General features: G+C 40.7%; 2 protein-coding genes across 5 annotated transcripts in view; one reads left to right on the top strand and one right to left on the bottom strand.

Moving 5' to 3' along the window:
- Positions 1–21,445, top strand: part of MACROD2 (mono-ADP ribosylhydrolase 2) — an 851,816-nt gene that overhangs the window by 92,569 nt on the left and 737,802 nt on the right. The window lies entirely within an intron of this gene.
- FLRT3 (fibronectin leucine rich transmembrane protein 3) lies at positions 7,101–19,591 on the bottom strand. The gene is made up of 3 exons (XM_036379359.2): positions 19,479–19,591; positions 11,539–12,286; positions 7,101–10,456 (listed from the first exon to the last, which is right to left on the bottom strand). Exon 3 carries the CDS (start codon positions 10,409–10,411, stop codon positions 8,462–8,464), a length of 1,950 nt encoding a protein of 649 aa, XP_036235252.1. The 5' UTR covers positions 10,412–10,456; positions 11,539–12,286; positions 19,479–19,591; the 3' UTR covers positions 7,101–8,461.

Below are 21,445 nucleotides of genomic sequence, written 5' to 3'. Positions count from 1 at the left end.
GATTAGAAGAGCTTACATCCTTTGACTGTGTACCGGATCACTGGATTGAAATCACTTTGATAGGTGCTTTCTGAGGATTTTGCAGGGTTGGTTGTTTTTTTGATTCGTTTGGGGGTTTATTTGAAGTCCCCGAGACTGGGTTGCTTTGCTCTCAAGTTTTGCAGCAATAGCAGCATTGAGTTTAAAATGGATATTAAGGCAATCCAATTTATATTGACTGTACCAGCGGGGTGCTCCTTCATGGGACACAGGATATCACCTCCAAATCCATATCAAAGAGAGACTCTCTCTTCCCCTCCCTTCCCAAAGTGGTGTGGTTGCTTTGGGAACAAGATGTGTTTCTTGCATGAGCAGCTCCATAGGTCCTTTTGTCAAAATAGCTAAGTTTGTGGAAGTTTGGGTTTTTTTATTCCTTTCACTGAAATAAGGAAAATCTCCCTGCAGCATAAAATAGCACCCTTTTTTATCTAATTAGCATCCTAGTATAATGTCCTTTCCCTCTCCCATCTCTAAGACCCTAAAAAAAATTCAAGAAACCTCTTTTTGCACTTCTAGTATTTTATGACTAAAATTATATAAGTGTTAAAGAAGTCAGTTGACAACACAGGGAAAATGGGAAGGAAAAATGGGTGGGAATTGTACTGCACAAATGGCCATTTCCTTCTGTGCAGAAGATGTATTGAAAAACACTGGGAGGTCCTCAATAAACACGTGCTCATCATAGCACTGGGGACAAAGTCATATAAACAAAACCTGGAAAACTTATTTATAGGTAAAGCTTGGCATTACATCAAATTTTCCATGCTTGAAAGATAAGTTATTTGTTTGTTTGTTTTTTGTTTTTTTAAAGAATAGTGTAGGATGGTAATAGATTTCAGAGGCTGGGACAAAATGTTTCCAACAAAACACAGAAATTTAGGACAATTTTTTTTTCAGACAAAACCAGTCCCCGTTAGTTTTGTTCAGGTGTATTTGGCTGCTTTTAATGCCTCTGTCTGTACCCAAGGAACACTGATCAGCCCAGCTCTGTCCCTAGGCCAGCAGACAATGAAAGACCTGAGCATTTCCTGAGACAGATAAGGTACAACAAACAAAGTAGTTGTTCTTTTTTTTAGCATAATTCAATTCTCAGTAGTAGAAATGTGATTTTGTGGTATTGCACTTCTCCTCCAAAATTCTCTTTAACTGATCTTGTTTATTTCGACTTTCTTAAACTTGTATATGGAACATGGGAAAAAACAGTGGTAAGAGCAGCCTCTTAGGAATATATTGTTATCTTGTTCCCCCCACCCATAACATCATGTATCTGCAAGTTCAGGGAATAGTGGAGATTTCCAGGGAAAATATTTTGTGATGTGACTGCCCTGGATTTAAGTGCAAACTATTTAAGGAGGGTTCAGCACTATCCCACTATGTGTCAACAAGTGTGATTAGCAGTGAAGAGGTTTTTACATGCATAACAGTCCTGTTTACTGGACAAATGCTCTCAATGAGCTTTATTTATTAACAAAGAAAAAAAAGAGTAGAAAGAATAACCTAGAGATGGTGGTTGTCCTGCTGGTGCTCAACCTTTTTGACCCTTAAAGGTACTTACAAATATTCCTGTAATCAAAAGCACCAAGGTTTGTAAGTGGGAGAGGTGAGGGTCTGTCTGAGAGAGCCATGGTTGAGCTGGTGACGTCTTATGTGCAGTTCCATCACTGCCTTTTTTCCTTTATCCAAGGAAATTGCAGGAGGTCAGCAATTTAGCTCCCCAGTGATATTCTCCTGACTGCTTCATTTGGCTGAAAAATGCTGAATTTCAGCAACCAGAAAAACTTCCTAGACCTGGCAGTACTGTGGTGTTTTTCTTAAATTTTATTTTAGCATGCTGTATGTCATTTCTGTATCAGGGAGAAATGAAAAGGTTTTTAGAGGATGAAGTAGGTTACATGCCATTAAGGAGTTCATAAGGTAAAATAATTGCATTAAAGACATTAGGCAGAGGTTCTGTGTTATCAGCTAATGCCATAAAATTGTATTTACTCACTGGGTTAGCATTTCCCTGTATATGGCTTTCTTTCTGTTAATAAGCTCATGTTCCTCGTGGGCAGTAATTTATTCCATCAGGCTTTGGAAATAAGTGTCTTAATGTTTTTTGAGAAGATTACTGAAACCAGGTAAACAAACAAAATACCACAGATTATGTACCTATCCACACTCAAACTGTGCAGAAAATGAAAATAGTTTGAGGAGGAGTGCAATGCAAATAACTCGTGTCCATTAAATGTGGCTTAAACAGGGGGTGAGCATATTATACACTCGATCAGGAAGTTTACACAGGCTTGTTTTTGGATGTAATTCTGGAGTAACAGTTAAAACATAATTTCTTAAATCCTCTGCTTTGTCAGCATTCCTTGGTAGAAGGGTTTACCTTTTAAAAAATGGTTACTTTTGTACTTCTTCATTGAATCCATGGAAAAACAACACTTAAGGAAATCAAATTAACTCCACTTTACACACACAAACCAGTAGCTGAGGACGATATGTAAGGTAAGGAGGCCTTCTTGTACTGCCTGTTGAAGCTGCTGATGCTTGGTCAAGTAATTTAGGAAATTTTGTTAATACAGCAGGCTCAGAGGTGAACAAAGGCTTAGATTTACCTTGGCTTCTGTGTGTAATGTAGCCTGAAAGATGTTGCTTCTAAGCCACACCTGCATTATGTAAAACAACTGCTTGTGTGCATCTCCAAATTTCTAAGTCCCTGGTTTTGATCTCACAGTAGTGAAAACAGATTTCATTACCTTTTTGCAATCCTTGCAATAAAAGCGAGGCCTCAAGTTAAAACCCTGGAAAGCATTATTGTGAGGTGAGATGGGAAAGGAGAGTTTGTGGGGACATCTTTTATCACACCAGCACCTGCTGTGTCTGAGGGTATTGATTTAAAATTATCAACCAGTTGAATTTGTATCCCATTAAAAATGGAAAGGTTTGCAGTAAAATTATTTATTGTTCCTAATTAGAAAAGAAAAAAACCAGAAAAAATATTAAACAAAACTGGTCCCCACATCCACAAAACCCATCTGTTTTCATGTGGAAAGCCAGTTTCCTAGTAAGCATTTATCAGGGACTAAGCCACTGGAGGAAAGCGGTATTACATAAATTGGATGTGCAGTTCTGAGCTAAATAAATTTTTAAATATTTTGCATAAATTAGTGACATTAAATTATGCATAATGTGCATAATTCCATCCTTTTGTAAATGATGTTCCCGCAGTTAGTGATTAAAGAACATGGTGCAGCCCCTCGAGTTGGAACAATTAGACCTTCCTCAGCTCTGTCTATAGATAGACATTGCTTAAGCTCAGCAAGGGGACAGAAGTGTGTGCTAGCACTTGGCTATGATCTGCTCCCTGTTTTGATGACTTAAGAGGGCTGTTCAGGACAGAGCATCAGCCTATATGAATGCTATCAACCAGCTTGAACAAGTCAGATTATTTAATTAGCCCTATTAAGATCCTTCTATTTTTATAGCTTATTTATGAGAGTTCTTGCTAAGCTTAGAATGTCCAGCTTCACATATCAAAAAGATCTTTTCAGCTCATGTTGTTAATCTTGAGGGGTTTCATACTGTGACTCCATTAAATTTTCAACCTCAGAATACAAAAGAGGGGCTGTGAAAAGCAGTTGAAGTTAGGAAATTCACATCTGCAGTCCTGACCTGCATGTTTCAGGCATAGGGCATTTAGGATGTCCATGCATGATGGACATTGGCTTGGTTGCCAAAATATGTACTGTATGCCTTGCCTTAGACCATCAAAAATCCAGAGGATGTTTATTTAACACCCATTTGAAGTGTCTTGGTTTCCCCCAGGGGAGAAATGTTCCTCAGGCATCACTTAAAGACTGCCATGCTGTGAGTATCTTACTTGATGTCCTGTGCTGAGAAAACAAGGCAATGCTTCTTTTGAGCATCTGCTTTCCCACCCTTTTACTGAGATTCACATTCTGCTATTTTCTAGTTTTTTGAGAGAAGCAGGCAGTGATTTGATGAAAGAACTATTAAATCAAACATTCATGTTTACCAAAAGAAAACACTTTTAAAGCAGTTGTGTCCAGAATTTAATACCTGTGTCATGGCTGTACCTTCAGAGTGTTTGAAAGGGCTCTAATTTCATCACAAGGGTGGGACTCTTATCCACCACTCCAAAATCAAATTCATTTGCCAAGAAAATAAAAAGTAAAATTCTGATGTCTGAATTCAGTCAATGAGCTTTTTCTCTGTAATGGAACCACTCTGGGCTAGTTTGGAAGATGAAAACCCCTCAGGCATGGAGTAACTTTATGCTTAAAAAAAACAAACAGTGATGGTTAAGTGCTGGCTTGTGGCTGGAAGCTCTGGCTGTTCTGGTATCAGTAAAGAAAGAGTTCATTAAACAAAGATCAGTTGCTAGGTGATGCTAAAACAATAGATAGATTTGGAAGTAAGGTTAAGGCATTTTGAAAACGGAGAGTACCCATGTGAATTATGGTTCTGCCCAAAACTATCTCAAACAAATGTGGTTTGGATAAATTGATGCAGATGGCATCTGCCAGCTCACTTCTGAAGATCTTATCCAACTTTAGCTGCAGGTGAATGTACAAATTTTATCCTCTGAGCAGGGAAGTCTATATGCTTTAGTGCATTATGTCATCAGTAAATTATTTTAATAGCAAATAAGCCTTTATTACTTTTGCTCTTGCTTTATTGCATTTGCTGCTCTACATTCAATATGTACAGCATTGGCACAAGATAGCTTGCATGCTCACTAGTGCATTAGCAGGAGAGATGGAAACTGTGTTCCAAGAACATAATACTTAGAATTTGGTACTGTTAAAGCCAGAAGAAAAAAAAAAACCAAATTAAAAACCCCAACAGTTGCTGCACATCAGGCTCTGGTAGAAAGCTAGGAAGTAACAGCTTATAAATGAAGCAAGTTTCTTAGAGAATCATAGAATATACTGAATTCAAAGGACCCATCAGGATCACTGAGTCCAGCTCCTGGCCCTAGTTCTGGAAGGTGCCAAGATGAGACAAAATTAACACTGTTTCCAAAGTACCCAGGGTGTTTTTGGAGACAGCTTTCAGATTAAAAGAGAACTGTGGGAAATTCAGGATAGCAATATAAATTTAAAAAGGGACAACGATAAAGAATGTAAAAGATACTTAGCATAGTATTTGAATATGGAGAGTAATGATCAAGTGAACTCTGCACACAGGTTTAGGCAGCACTGAAAAAATCCCACCCCTTGCTCCACAACTGAATATTGAATAGTACACAGAAATAACATGGAATTTGGAAATTGAGATAAATTCAATGTGGTTTAATGGCATTTGATCAACGTGCTGAATAAAGTGCCTACTGTAGTAATCTGCTTTGCCTGCATATATACCTGACTGACTGAAGGGATTTATGGTGGTGCTGGGGAGCATTGCATGCAGCAACTGCAGCTCCAGGATGAGCAGCAGCCTTGAGGAGATGGGCCTGACATGGAGAGGAACAGAACTTTGTATAAACAGCCAAAGGAAAAAAACCACACAGTTTAGTTTGAAAGCAATCTTTCATTTGCCAAATTAATTTTAACATTATGTGTGTGGAGTAAGAGTTCCTGTAGAACCCAAGGAAGGTCTTGTACACTCCAGTGTGCCATTTTTTGCATTGACATCACATGTGCTAAGAGGACACCAGCTCTCCTGCAAGCCTGACCTGGTTGCCTGAGGAAGACAGAGCCTTGTCCAGGTTTCCACTCTTGCTGGTGGAAGGTGAAGTAGGAACAACTGGGCTGATTTACTGAATTTGCTTTGGATTTGTACACTACTGCCTCACAGGCAAAAATGTCACATAAAAAGTCATTTTACTTAAGACTGTCATACAATTACCTCTTCAAATGCCAACTTTTTTATACCCTCGTGACTTTGTGTGGCATCACTGGAGTTGGTACATACCATTACCAGGCACTTCTGGCTTAGGTGTCTCAGAAGGCAAAGTGCTCGTTGAGTGTTGTTTTACTTTTTTCACATCAATTTGGAGCCAACTGAGACAGAGGTTCTCAAATAGCTTGAAAATCCAACAAAACCTGTTTAATTTTGTAACTGGAGAACTGATGGCAAAGAACTAGGCTCTCTTGCCAGTGACCCAGCCATTTCATGGGCTCAGGTATCAGGGATGCCCCTGTGTGAGTGTAGACAAAGAACAGGTCTGTCCAGTCCCTCTGTGTCGTTTTCCTTCCCTGCTCATTGCTTGGGAAGCTTTTTGAACATCAACATAATGAGGCTCCACATGCTCAGTCTTGGCTTTCCTGCCCTTCCCTAGATGGGCACCTGATGGGACAACAGAGCAAAATAGTCTTGGTTGGGTGCATTTCACTGAGCTGAGCATTACACTCCCCTTTCCATGGATCCATTCAATGCTCCATGCTTTGTACAAGGTCAGTAAGGAAGCAAAGTGCTGCGTGCTTCCACTGCTCAGCAACTGCAGGAGACATTTTTGAAAGTGATGTGTCAACAGTTCCATGATGCAGGGAGTTTGGAGAGGAACTTTCCTGGGCATATCTTGAAAATGAGGATTAAAAAAAAGTGTGTTACTGGAAATTTTGTGTCTGCACAGTTAGGTGGAGCCCTGGTAGGAGATTGATTTGCAGGCTGGTCACTGAAACCATTAGTCTCAGTGCTGGTCACTCCCTCATCCTTTACTACTCTTAAGGAAACATACAGGCCAAGCACCACTAAAATTCTCATAGAATTAAACTGCATTTGGTATACATTCCTTCTTGTCTGAGATATTGCCTGAAATATTAAATTTTTCATTTGCTGTTTCTTTAAAAAAATCCCTGTACTTCAGAGGGTTGTAACTCCAAGCCTTCCCTCCCTTTCAGTGTTCACTGTTGTGAAAACTTTTTTTCCAAGTGATTAATAATGAAGAAAACCTGCAAGGGTAATACTGTTAACCTAAACACAGAAGCTCATGACCTGAGAAGTAGTAGCTTCCAAGTGGGTTTCTTATCAGAGCACTGCAGAGGTGCAGCATAATTCTGAAGTAGTTTTTCAACTTCATTCATGAATAAGACCAGTATTTTTCATAGTTAAGTTATGTATGAAAAGGTGGGTATTTTATTATTTCCTTTTTTCTTAGTTTTTAAAAGCTTGATACATGTAGTGTTGGATCAAGGCACACACAAGACTGGCCAAAGGGCGTACAAAGCACTTTGGTTTTTAGTTGAAGAAACAGAATGATTATTGCAACAAAGAGTGGCTTGGGGTTTAAACATAATAGCTCATAGTTCAGCAGGAAGGCAGAAAGAAACATGTTACCTTACAGATTTACCAAGGAATTTCTGGATAACTGTGACAGTAATGGGCAGTATTCCTGACTGTAACAGCATTATACTGAACACAGACTCGTATATGCTTCAGAATAGCTGCATTTTCCATTTGTCTGCTCACCTTTGGGACCACAGTTTTTGAGACCTTGCATTTATTGACTTGGGTTTTGTCCTGCTCCCCTTTCTTGTGAAACTGCACTTTCAGCCCTTTTTCTTTTCAAAGCAGTTTCGAAGTGTTGCCTGCCCTTGCCTCCCAAATGCCAGTGAGCATCCATTTTGTCTGTAATATACAGACCACTGATTCTGATAACCAAAAAAACTATTCCTGAACTGTGTCTACCCCCTTGGTTTGTAGAGCCTACCTTTTTTTTTTTTTAATTATTTGTTTAGAATTTGATTATGCTTTCCTCTAGGGATTACGGGTTTTTTTTTAACACTTGTCAAAAGCTTCAGTCTCATGCATATCAGCAATTTGCTTATTCTCATTTAAATTGGATTTCACCACTGTTGAATGGATATATCCAGACAGCTGATATTGCCCATTACTACACACATTTTTGTTTATTGAATATTGTTGTGGTTTACAGATTTAATAGACCCAACACTGGAAGTTCTGTGAGTTTTTTGTAGCCATTTTTGATCTTCCTGACTTGCCAGGTTCAACATTATTTTATTGATACCAAAGTGAAAAATGACCTGTGCTTACACTTACAAGGATCTCAGATGAATGTTCTGACTGCTCAACACGGCAAGAAAATTCACTTTCACAGTCAACAAGTCATCTTACTCAGTAGAACACAAAAGTTAAATGGTCTGTAACTTCAATATTAGCAAGGAAAATACAGTACAAATTACTAAAAAATACTAAAATATAGAATTGTGGTCAGGTATCCCCACTACATTAATCGCAGCAGTAGCCTGAAATTTGAAACTTTTAATAAAAAGTTCTTAAATATAAATTATATGGCAAATGTACAGTACATTGCTTTGTCAGTCTTTTAATCCAGTGTTTTGCAGTAGAACAGCAACTGTTAAGTCAGTCTTTTCTTGTTTTCTTTAAAAAACAAAACAAACCCAAAAAACCCAACAAAACCCAAACCAGTCTTTCACGTCCCTCAGTATCATGAGTGTGAATGATCTGAATCTGGAATACCACTGTCTCTGTAGCTCCTGTTACTACTGCTTTCACTGTGGCTGTTCTTGTACAGATTCATGCCATTAGGTGGGAAAATGGTGTGTATTACAAACTCCTCCTTGGACACTTGGTCACTGGTAATTGGTATCATCTGGAAAGAAGTCTCCCTGATTTCCAAGATGGAGTTATCCTTCTTGGTTCCCGCTTCGGCATAGTCGTCTTTTCTCCGGCGTCCCTTGCTGTAGGTGCAGTTCCGGGAGAAGAGGGACCCGTTTCTGTGCACGTACCAGCAGACCAGGGCCAGTAGCCCTATGGCCACCAGCGCCACCACGCCGCCGATGATGGCGGCCAAGGGCAAGCTGGAGTTTTTGTAAGGTTCTTTCTCCTGCTCCCGGTTGAGGGTGGTGGTAGGGTTGTACATCTTCAGAGGCGCCGTCTCGGTCTCGATGCATTCGGGTGTTTCGTCGGAGAGATAGATGTTGCTGGTTTCCATGGGAACCATGCACACACGGTACGGTGACTCCGGTTCGAGAGCCGTGAGCAAATAGTCGTTTCTGTCGCCTGTAACTATAGTTTCAGTTATAGATCCAAAGGCAGGGCTGTGACCCATCTTGAGCCAGCTCAGCCTCAAAGCAGTCATCGGTAGTGCAACTTTCCAGGAGATGTGGATAGTCTCCGTGCTTACGGATTTCACAAATATTGTAATGATTTTGCGTACCGGGCTCGCCGTGGTTCTGTAGTTTTTATTTAGGTTGGGAGTCTTGATGTCTGGTTGTTTGGTCACAGAAATGGGCCAGTGTCCCTGGGCTGGGTATAATGTGTTTGGTACTGCAGTAGTGATTTGGATGGTGCTTATCACGCTATCGTCCTTACAGTCAAACAGGTCTGCGCTGAGGTCTTTGATAGCCATCCCACGTACTTTTTCTGGTGCCTGACACATCAGCCCACGTACGTTCACTTTTAAAGGCAGTGACTGTAACCAGTCACGTACCCATTTCATTTTGCACCCGCAGTGCCAAGGGTTGTTGCGAAGAAAAAGTTGAGTGATGTTGTCCAGGTCATCAAAGACACCCTGAGGTAAATTGCTGAGATTGTTATTGGACATATCTAGTCGGTACAATTGCCGTAAGTAAGAGAAAGCATTGGGTGGCACACGGTTGATGTGGTTTTCTTGGAGATAAAGCTTTCTTAGGTTTGTTCCCGGCAAATTCACCGGCGCAGCTGTGAGTGAATTGCGGACCAATGACAATTCTGTAAGATTGACTAGATTAATGAAGACTTTGTCTCCTAATCCATGATTATTTAGAAGATTTCCATCTAAAACAAGGCGTTTTAGATTTGTAAGGTCTTGAAGGGACAGCTCAGAAATTGTGGAAATGCGATTATCATCCAAGCGTAGCTCTTCTATGGTTTTAGGCAAACCCCAGGGAATGGTGCTAAGGTGATTTCGAGAGAGAAAAAGAAGTCTGAGATAGATGTTGTCCCGAAAAGCTCCATCCTCGATGCTAACGGCAGAAACAGAATTATCATCCAAATGCAGTTCTTCCAGATAAGGAATTTTTGAAAGTGAATCATAAGTAATGGTCCTTATATTGTTCTCCTGCAAATGCAGTTCCTTAATGTACTTAGGGAGGTTAGTGGGGAATTCATCTAGGCTGTTGCGGTATAAATATATTCTTTCCACCCTAAGCAAGTTCTTCAGTTCTGAAGGAATCCCAGCATTATTTATTTGATTGTTCTGAAGGAAGAGGGTGGTTGCATCCTCTGGGATTCCTGTAGGAATAGACGTCAAATCGCGATCATTACAATATATGAAACCCATATCACAGCGACACACTGAAGGGCATGATTTGGCACTAACAGAATAAGGTGCCATGTCAAGTAACAGCCCTATTTTAGTCCAAACTAGGAAGATGCTCCAGGTAACACTAATCATGGTCAGGAATGATGAGATTTCTATACAGTTCTGATCTTCAACAATCTAAAAAAACCAAACAAACAAAATTATCCAGATCATCAGTGAAGAAACCGCAATAAAAAAAACAACTTCAACATTACAGAAGACATCTGAAACACACATTAAACCAAAATTCAAGTGCGTAGGTGCATTTTCCTCTCTTTTCCTTACATCAATAATTCTACTACTTGTACTCATTCAGTTAACTAAATAGGTTATTCTGCATAGTGATTGAAAATAATATAATCAAGTATGCCTGATCTGTGAATTATTTTGCTTAAGCAACAAGACTCTTTCTAAGGATTCCTTCCCATTTCATGTTTACCGACAATCTTTGTTCACAGATACCAATAAGAACAGAACAGAAGTCACACCAGAGTTCAAGTAAATCATCCTATATCTGAAAGATAAGAAGTAATTCCTAAGCCAGCTAACTTCCTCAGGAGCCCTTAAGTGAACTATAAAACCCTTACCAAACCCACAAGTCTAGTGGTAGCTATTTCAGAAGTTCAAAAAAAGCCCTAAAAGCAAAGCATAAAATGCAGATAAAAGAGTGAGGGCCAGTGAAGACATTTTCCCAAGTCTTCCCCAGTGCTCAGCTTCACAGTGTGTAACTTACAAACACTGCAGACTATTTTGCTTGGTTTTCAAGCTTCAGAAAGGTGAATGTTACAACTGGCAGGTAGCTGGTAGAGCTATGGCTTTCTTGCTCACTGGATGAAATATTTCATTACATGCTTAATTTCATGTTTAAATATTTGTCATTCTCAAAAGTCGTCTTACTAAGTAGCACACTCATAAGAGTCTATTTGGCAGGTTTAACCACATTTTCCCATCTTATTACCAGTATAGTAGAAATTAACTCTTGAGACTGAGATTATACTTTGCATTGGTAGTGTGGTTGTACACTGAGCTCAGGTAATTAGCATTTTTATAGCTTTTAAGACAACATAATTAAATTACCATTGTAATTAGGGTTGTGAGAACTCCTGCAAGATGACCTATGCATTAAGCAGTGTCATGACCTTTTCTCTTATGGGTTCATATATTAATTGAACTTTATTCTCAGAGGCATGAAAAGGAAAATAAATTTATATTGATCCTACCGTATTTAAAGGTATGAGTAAATTTTGTGCTTGAGGATATCCAGTAAAGGGATGTCTTTCTGCCCAGTCACTCTTATGGTTTACTCCATGAAGCAGTTTTCTCTTGATGGTGTTTACTCAGATGCTCCTTGGTGGTGGTGGTGTGTGTTTCCTGGCTCCTGGCACGATACTCAATGAGCATTCCAACCAAGATTTATCATGGTACATAAGCACACCAGGCCGCAGTGTAGAAAAGCTTCAGCTTCCTTCTATTTTAGTCCTCATGTAAAGTCTGTGAATGAAGAGCCTCTTTTGTTTGCTTTAATGCCTTTAGCAGGAATTACTTTTCTTTGTAACTCTTACAAACTCTTCTGTGCAGCGTAGTAGTCAGAGGAGGGAACTGCAGTGCCGCGTGATAGAAACCATTCATTATGCTGAGGCTCGAAGGACTGCAGCCTCATCAGGAGGTCAGGAAAGGGATGCTTTTTCCTATCCAGAATTATCCAAGGATGACCTTTGTACAGTAGCTACATCCTGATACATCCACACCTCTTTCAGAGAAACGTTTTCCAACTCTCACTTTTTAATGCTTCTTCCAAATTTGTAATGCAGGAAAGAATTCCTCCTGTGCTGCAAGAATGCAAGTTACCTTACCACAGAAACATCAGGCAATTCAGATGGTTTTCTTCATTATAAAAAACCCCCACAAAAATATGATTTCCTTCCCAGAAAACTCCCCTTTGAAAGCTTTCCTCGAACTCCTAATGTCCTGCAAAAGTAAAAACAAAAAAAAATTGGAATTAATAACAGCTGGTGCATACTAGTTTTAAGGGTTGCATCTCCTGTACATGAGTAGCACACCTTGTTTCCCCAAGGCATTGGTATTTCAGCAAAATCCACAGAGCTCTTTCAAAAAATGTTTTGCTGTGTAGTTTCATGTTACTGCAGTTTTGCTGGAACTGGTATTTTCCCTTATTTCAATAGAAAAATAAAGGCAGAGAGTAATAAAATATTTGTAAATTAAGTTTTTCATCTGATGTCAAATGCTAGTGTTACCTCCTTAGAGGAGAACAAAATGGTTGCTTTTGTGTTCCTGGTAAATAGATGATCTCCTTGGTTTTAAGTGTAAAAGGAGCTAATTGCTCTTCACTAGCTACTGTGTGAAAGGGAAAGCATTGTATGAATGTATTTCCCACTTGCAGCATGTTGATTCTGAGCTAGGGACTAGCCAGGCATCTGTGTCTGATTTTTGGCAATACATAGGTTGGTTTAGTCTGTAAATTTTATAAAAAGAAGAAAAATATTATTTCTTTCCTTTGTATTTCTTACAGAAGATTAATTATTTCTTAAAAAGCATTTTAACTTGGGCTACTTCATATCACTACTGCATAAAATACCCAGTGAGATACCAAGTCCCCAGCAAGTCTGTGGGCAGCATGTCTGAAAGAAAAGTGGTTAAATCTGAAATGAAACAAATCCTTAATGTGTACTTGCTTTTCCCTTTTGTGACATCACATTTGTCCAAGGGACCAAGCACAATCTTGGAACCAAAGTACTTGGCAGGAACAGTGTGCTGAGTAATGCTTGCTTAGTTGCCTTCCTGGGAGCAAAACTAGAGCATCTTCTGCTCCTCTGTAAAATACTTGACCTAAACACAAAACACTCTGTGTTTTATAAATGTCTTCTGCAATTTGTAGCAGGTCTGTTATGAAACAGACCGGTCATACTCCTTACAGCAACACAGAATATGCAGTGATATATTTAAATAGATACAAATTCTGCTGCTCTTTTTCATAGAAAAATGTTAACCATTAAAAAAAAAACCCAAAGCCCCCCATTTGAGAGATGGTGTGAGTACCCAGTGAGGAGTGGAAAAGACTCTCCTCTCCTGCTGCTGCTTTCGTGCTCCTCTGAGCTTTGTTTTCAGAATCTTGTTTTCAGCAGTTGCCCAATGAAAAAAAAAAAAAAAAGGACTCAAAATGAGAGACCCCCTCGGTGGCATAAATAAGTATTTTTATGTATGCTTTATTTAAGGGAAAAACACAATCTATGTGGCCACATTTTAAATAGAAGGGAATGCATGTTTAGTGGTAACTTATGTAATTTGGGTGAATTATATAATCATTATGAAATGGAACAAAAAAGCTCTGTATTCTTGCAGTGTCTAGTTTTCTTGCTCTGTATTACTCAAGTGTTTGGGGAAAGAAGCCCAGGCCCTATTCCTAAAACTTAGAAATAAAGAGCAGCTTAACAGCTGTAGAAAAAAATGGTGTCTCTTAGGAACTAATGTGAAGTCGTGATAGAAGGTATTTTCTGGAAGGGTATGGTGAAATAGGAATATAAATTCCTTTAATAGGCCTTTGAAGGCTACAATAACTTTTAAGTACTTAAAATCATAAATTTTCTTTAAAACTCTGAGTTGTAAAAAACTTGTTAGTATTAAGCAAAGCGTTGGCTCTAGTATGCATACATTACATAGATACATGCACACAGCAAGTTCATTTATTTTACCTTTCTAGCACATAAACTGTTTCCTCTGTGCTTCATTTGATAGTCATCTCTTCATTTATTGCCACTATTATAATAGCAGTAATGTGTAGGATTAAAATGAAAGCACTAAAGCTCATTAAGTTCCTGGAATTTTTTTTATCCCTTCTCTCAAAATTACATGAAAACAAGAGCAAGAAAAAGAAAAGGTCTCTTTGGAGAAGACGACACTGTTTCAAAAATGTGGATTAAGACTATACCCCCCACTCCCTTTTCTAAACTTAGAATAGTTTTCTTCAGGTCTTGATTGTTTGATATCTTGCACTTCCCTTTTATATCTCAAGCTATAGCTGAAAACAATGTTTTTGCATATCAAAGGCTCCAGTGATCTGTCTACAGAGAAGAAGGGAATCATGCTGCCATGCTCCAACTTTCCCCTTCTTGAGCTGTCTCTAAATATTCCCTGACACCAAGTCATTATAGCTGATCCGGCAGGATGAAAAGAAAAGTGACCCCCACTGGTACACACACTGTGTCCAGGTTTCTGCAGCATCAGATTGGGAGGCTTCATGGACACATGGTTTTGAAAGAAGCCATTATTTTTGAGCAGACCAGATTGTAGAAACTGTGCTAATAATTTTTAAATGCAAAAAAATCAGTCCTTGTTTTTTGGTAACAAAAGTAACACTGGAAAAATTGAACAGCAGCCTTTTTGCTCTTTATTCCAAAATGAATGTTTTCCTCAACTTTCTGAACCACATGGTTAAATTAGTTTTCCTGGGACTGTGTAAGCTAGTGAATTACTAGAGATATCAGCAATGTGTGGACCTTGCATGTGGACTTACTGCTGTGGTACAACAAGAGGGAAATCTCATTTTAAAATGTTCAACATAAGTTGAGCTATTAAAAAAAAACCAAAAAAAGTACATTAGAAGAACATTGTATTTGCCCTGAAGTATGGAGTCCAGCTGCACTCACTGTACTGTAGGCAGGCAATGGCTTAACAAAATAAATAGTTTTGGTACATTTGAAAAGTTGGCATTTTTCCTAAAAACGGTGTCAAATATTTCTTTCCAAGTTAATAGAAAATGTGAATAAAATCAAGACCTGCCTCACTTGAGGTCACACAGTGCTTATTTGAATTTCTAATCAATCTCTGTGTTCTCCAGCAGTAACTCTGGTAGCTCAGTGGCTTCTTTCTTACCATCAAAGTAACAGAGGAAAGGGAAACTACTAGGTATTTTTAGGTTGTAAAAGACAAAACGATTATTCAAAGCCACCATTAGAATGTACATACATGATAAGCCAATTTGCTTAACCACTGTACTTCTATTCCAGAAGTAGCGCTGTATTTGTTTAGAATCTGAAGCATACCAGAAACACAAAATGTGCTTATTTTTTAAAATACTTGTGAAGTCCATCTACTGCTTATAAAGTCAGTTGTGCTTACAAAGGTCATGCTGCAGCTTAAACAGCTTCACCAACTTTTTTTTTTTTTCTAAGAAGTTCCACAGTGCTAATCTAGACTTTAAAACAATGTCCACACTTTGTTTTCTTTAAGTGTATTACTCAGGGTTAGTTGATAGTGACAGCAAAATGCTTTCTAAGCACCCTGTCTAGGAGCTGCAACTTCCACGATCATCGTATTTCAGGAAGGTGCCCCAGCCTTTTGTTTGGTGCTAGGCAAGCAGAAGGTCCTCTAGCTGTCTTTGCAAGGGGTAAAAAATGCAAAGGAGTTTGTTAAAGTGAGAGTGAGCCCTTCAGTCAGACTGTAGCACTGCCTGTTAGTGAAATTTGCTGTTGTTTTTTGTTGGAGATTTCATTTACTTGCAGAAAACTTGCTGCCACTTCTTGTACAGTAGGAATAATACTGCTGGTGTCTTATTAAGTCTAACTCAAGTGTCCTAAAAAATGCAAATTTTTATGTGATCTTCCCTCAAATGCAAGTAAATCTGACTTAGAAATTAATTCTGAGTAAAAGCTTGACTCCACACCCAAGATCAGCCAAACCGGTATTTGCTCTAGAGGATGGAAATGAACTATGAGTGCCTCTCTTCTGAAGTTTACTTATAAAATGTTTCCTAGTTTTGAAGATGCTGGGTTGAAAAGACCCAGACTATTAACTCTATTCCTTGTCACTCTCTTGTTTTGACTACTCTGCTGCACGTTAAGAAAACACTTTGAGGGGGAGATCTTTTGCAAAGGATTTTTGGTTCGTGTTTTAGTGCTCTTTGAATTTAGCCAATTATGGCTTCTAGGTTTTCTTTTTGAGAGCTGCTGCTGAGGTAACTTGTCTGGGCATTAAATAAAAGAATAGAGAACAAATGCTGCCATTGTTTCAAGGGAAAAAAATCTGGTTTTCCCCTCTTGACAAGTTTAGGTAGAATTATACCTGATAGGGAGTTTCTGGCACAAAACTCCTCTGACATGTAAAAACATTACTTGAACACTAGCTAAAGTTTCAGTAGTTTTGTTTCTTTCCTTTTTAAAGCAGTTGTTTGCTCATCTCCTGATTACTAAGTTTGCTCCTCAAAAAATCAGAAAAAGCACGAAGCTGTAAGAATGTTTGGCTTCTTACAGCTCATGAAAGGCAAAGAGAGTTAGTGATGCCATAAGATATGTACTGAACACTTTTCAAGATTCCTGCCCTGAGTGGTATTTGGCTGCTTTTAAAAAGAAATGTAAGCAATCACATATTAATTCTTCCATGCACTCTTGTGCTTTGAAGTGATTAAGGAAAAAACTTAAGAGCTAACTAGCCATTAGCATCCATGCTTCCTGCTCCAAGGAGACAAAGATGGCCATCTCCCAACTGAAGCCACTTCAAATAACTGCAACTGCAAAGTTGGCAAACTCCAGCAATTGCTTTGATTAGTCACCATTGACTTACACAATATCAGACAACTTTTAGCTACTGGTGACAGAGGAAAAAACCCAAACCAAAACTAACAGCAAAAACCCCAACCCAGAAACTCATCTTTATTTCGTTCTTCCTGTAAAATGTATCCACTTTATTTCTGGAGATCAAAGCTCGCTGTGAGTTTACTACAGAGTTTTTTGCCCACTGGGGGGTGGTACATGCTACAAAACCTGTGCTTTTAAGAGCCACAAGTCAGATGTTTTTTGCTGCTGTCCAGTCTTCTCTGCTTTAATTACAACAAAGTCTCCCGTTGAGAAAAACAGAGGCAGCTTGCAAAGGAGGGAGTTATAAAAAATAAAATAAATCACTCTTCTATAGAGTTTAAAGAATTTCCCATGCTGATTACTTGCAGTATTTATCTGGTTGTTCTCCAGTTAAAATGGTACAACTGTACCAAAAAAAAAAAAAAAGAAGAGAATTAGCATTTTAAATATATTCCCAGGGCTGTCACTGTTTCTGGTATACAGGAGGAACACAGAAGACAGGAAAAAACACAGCTTTTAGAAGTGATTAATGTCGATGGAAAAATAAAAAAGCATGATAGCAGCATGAAGTAGGATTAGAATAAACCCAGTGTATTTCAAGATAATTGGCTTTCTGTAAACCCAGGTATACCTTTTGTTTATGAAATATCTGAAACCCTATCTTAAACAGGGCTGTATTGTATGGGTTTGGAATAAATTAAAGGAAACTTAAAGGTGGGTTTTCTTTTGAGGGAGGGAAGGGCACTGAAAGCTCTTGAGTATGACCTAATGTGTGGCATATATCGACAAGGCAAACACAGACTGATCTTTCTGTTTTATAGCAAATAATTATTTTCTTTATACACTTGAATTAACAAATGCGTTTTTCAGTCTAATTCAAAGAAATGTTCATTAAGATGCCATATCCCCAGGCAGTAGATGGTGAGCATAACTGATGGTTCTATCTTTTTGGGCAGTATATTTTAGACAAGGAAATTAGGGTCAGGATAATGAACTGTTTTTTAAAGTCTGAACATTTTCAGCCTCTTTGTATAAAAGATGTACACGGAAATGCAAAATGTGAATCTTCTTGTTTCAAAGAGGCAAAGAGAAAATGCATTCAGCTAATGTGCAGGAATAAGATTGAACTGCAGTAAAGTAATTCTGCATTTTGGTGTGAATCTGGTGTAGAAAATACTCCACTGTACTCTGTTAACTGACCAGAACTGATCCCTTGCAGAAGGGAAGCGACTTGCCTTCAGCCCGAATTAATAAGCCGTCGGTAACAGCATTCCATGAATTAGTTAATTACATACACTCGTCCTCGCGTTTGCAACACTCCTTGCAACTTTGCCTGGATGTGCCAGGGTTGAGCTCAAACCCCTTTGCGGTCTGAGAGATTAAAATTGAGGCGACCTCAAAGAGCAGGACTGAGCCAGAAAGGCAGCTGTCTGTGCAAGAGCTGAGCTTTTATTCACCAAGGGGATGAGCTTGGAAACTAAGCAGGAATCCAAAAAAAGAACCAGCCAACCAACCCCAAAATCAGAAAGCTGTGCCTGCTTGCTGTGAGCTATGGCAGATGCTGGAAGCAGGACCACTACGTTGGGAAATGCAGGAATACTTGGGCTCTGCCTGATCAACTAAGTTGCAGCTCCTAATTGCATTTGAGGAAAAGAGCTAAGACCAAAAGATTTTGGCACATCCAGCAGTCGTGAAACGATTTTTGAGGTCAGAATCACGTAGAGATGAGGTGTGCAACAAAGTACGTAGTGAATTATTTATTTGCAAGCCATTTATAAATTAATTAGCTGTGCCTGTACGAGGGCACACAATCACTTAATACACTGAAAACAGCTGAAAAGTTGATTAGAACTAGGCGAGGACCTATAGAACGGCAGGAGGATTATGAGCCAGCTCTTCTTCCCAAAGAAAGTGGGGCGTCGGGGCGGGAATTTGGGCCTGTTGCATTCTTTCTGTGCAACCATTTTGTTGCCCATCTTCTCGCCCGCAGACTTTGTAGTGCGGGGGACAGCGCTGCGCAGGGGCGCGAACGCATCGCCTCGAATTTTTTTTTTTTTTTTTCCTTTTAAATAGATGCAGCAAGAAGGGGATGGATGGAGGGAGGGAGGGGGAAGTTTCCCAGCCGTGGGAGCGATGCGGGGTACGCGCAGGAGCATCCCCCACCATCCGCGTTCGAACGCGCGGCCGGGGTCCCAGCGCCGCGGGCGCTGCTCTGCGGGTCCCCCCGCGCTGCTCTCTGCCCCCGCGCAGGCAGGCAGGGCGGCTTTGCGCTGCCTCCTTCTCCGGGGGCCGGGGCAGCGCAGGCACCGCACGCCCAGACTGGGGAACCCCCGGCTCCGCTCCAGATGTGCGGGCTAAGCCCTCTGCGCTCCTGCGCGCACCCCGCCGGGAGGGAGGGCGGGCGGGCGGGCTCTCCCCGCCGCAGCGCCGTGCCCGCACTCCGGCGCCGGGAAGCGGCTGGCGGTGTAGGGAGCGCGCCCAAACTTCCCTCCACATCCTCCTCTTTCTCCGCATCCCCCCGAACCGCGCAAGTCCCGCGGAGGAAAAGAAGCGGTTTATCCCGCGCTTACCTGCGGAGCGGCGCGGGGAGGGGCGATGCCGGCGGCGGGGCCGGGAGCGGAGCGCGGAGCGCGGTGCGGAGCGGGCGCTGCGCTGTAGCGGGGCGGCCGCGGACGGAGCTCGGCGCGCGCCCCTCAAGTCGCGGCGGCAGCGGCGGAGCCGCGGGGGCGGGGCCGGACGTCACGGGGGGCGGGGCCGGGGCGGGGCGCGGCGCGGGGCCGCCGCTAGGGGGAGCAGCAGGCGGCGCCACGGCCCCGCCGCGCAGGGGGTGTCGGGGGCGGACGTGGCGCCTCAGCGCCGCACCGGGGGGCAGAGGTTTAAAACTATTTCTTTAGCCTGTTCTTGACGTGGCAGAGAAGCGATGGTGCCGCTGGTGGCCTTGCCGGGAGCGGGGTGGCTCCCCTTCATCCCCCAGTTCATCTCCCAGTGCCCGGCTTTGGGCTGGGCAGGTGATACCGGTTCCCTGGTTTTGGGTCCAAGGAGCAGGACAGGCCGCGAGTTTCACGAAACACAAATAAAATTTAAAAAATTAAATTAAATTTATTTGTGTTTAAATTTATTTGTGTTTAAATTACATTTAAATTTATTTGTCTTTAAAACACAAATAAATGAGTAAGTTTTCTCAGTCCCAGTCGCCACATGGCTGTGAGTGCCGTCGCTCGCTCCCCGGCATCTCCCGTGTAAAGCATTGCAGGCTACGGCAGCTTTGGAGGACGTGAGGGTTTTCCCGAGGTGACTCCTTTTGGAATCATCAAATGGATACGAACTGCCTGATTCCTGCTCCGCCCAGGACAGCGCTCACTGGGACATCCCTTATTGTGCCTGATGGGGCTGAGATTGAGGGGGAACTGTGGCCTGGCCAGGCTGCAGTCCTTGGGGATTTATCCTAAAGTTTCTGCCCTTCAAACACAAGCAGAAATTTATGGTCGTTAAAGGGCAAAGTACAAAACATCTTCCCCAGGCGTTTTTTCATCAAACCCAGTTTCCTTTACCTGTAGCATTAGGTTTGGCAGATGAGGTTGATGTTTCTATTGTTTTGGTTTTTTAAAATTTCCCATTAAACGGGGTGTCTCTCCCAGGAGACAGCTGCTGCATTCATGAGCATCCAGTTCTCCTCATTAGCCATGCACAAGTGATTTTGGCCACCTTATGCAGAGTTTTGACCAGCCTGTTCTCCAGCACAGAGCCAATGTCTGGGGGAAGGCAAACTCCTGAAAACTGGCTCTGCTCATCCTAGTTATCCTCCAGTTGCACTTTCTGCTGGTATCAGAAGACTACAAGACCAAGCTCCATTGATTTCAAAGAGAGCTCAACTTCTCTTCTGTAAATCCTATAGAAACTGCCACATAGGTGCACCTTCTGTGTAAAGTTTGAATACTTTAATTGCTGTTGATCTCTTTTGTCAAAAACAAAACCAGACAAACTTAAAAGTGTCAAACTCATTCTTCTCAAGAGGATTTTAATGAATTTTTGAATGCTGTTTGATTGACTTGATACTTAGATATATGAAATGTTATATATATGCTGTATTTATTCGACTAATTAAAAAAATCTGGATTGATTTTCTTTTATAAGGAAGGAAAAGGATTTTTTCGCTGCCACTTCAATTCTAATCTTTCCCCGAGGAGAGCGAAAACTAATAATAAATTGACTTCAGGTTAAGGTGCAGTTGTCTGTATTGATAGTCCTGGCAATGAGCTGTGCCCTCACCAGCTCAGAATAATCAACTGTATTGCATATACATCTAAGTGCACATCTAGCACATTATAGGCATATGGATACATATGTACATGAATTACATGAACATATGATACATCTGGTGCTACAGCATGCCCCTGTCTCATCATGTGGGACAGAATAGTGGGCTGTGGAAATGCTAAGACTTGAGAAATGCTGCACCTATCCTGTTGGTTTTTTTGTGTTTTTTTTTTTTTTTAACTGAGATTCCTTTAAGATATAGTAGTATTTTTCAAAAACG

This window comes from Molothrus ater, chromosome 3 (assembly GCF_012460135.2).
Source record: "Molothrus ater isolate BHLD 08-10-18 breed brown headed cowbird chromosome 3, BPBGC_Mater_1.1, whole genome shotgun sequence".
NCBI lineage: Eukaryota > Metazoa > Chordata > Aves > Passeriformes > Icteridae > Molothrus > Molothrus ater.
This window is presented reverse-complemented; position numbering and strand designations above follow the sequence as displayed.

What these genes read in the sequence shown, in the direction of transcription:
- FLRT3 (XM_036379359.2), bottom strand. Translation starts at nt 10,411, where the DNA reads ATGATTAGTGTTACCTGGAGCATCTTCCTAGTTTGGACTAAAATAGGG.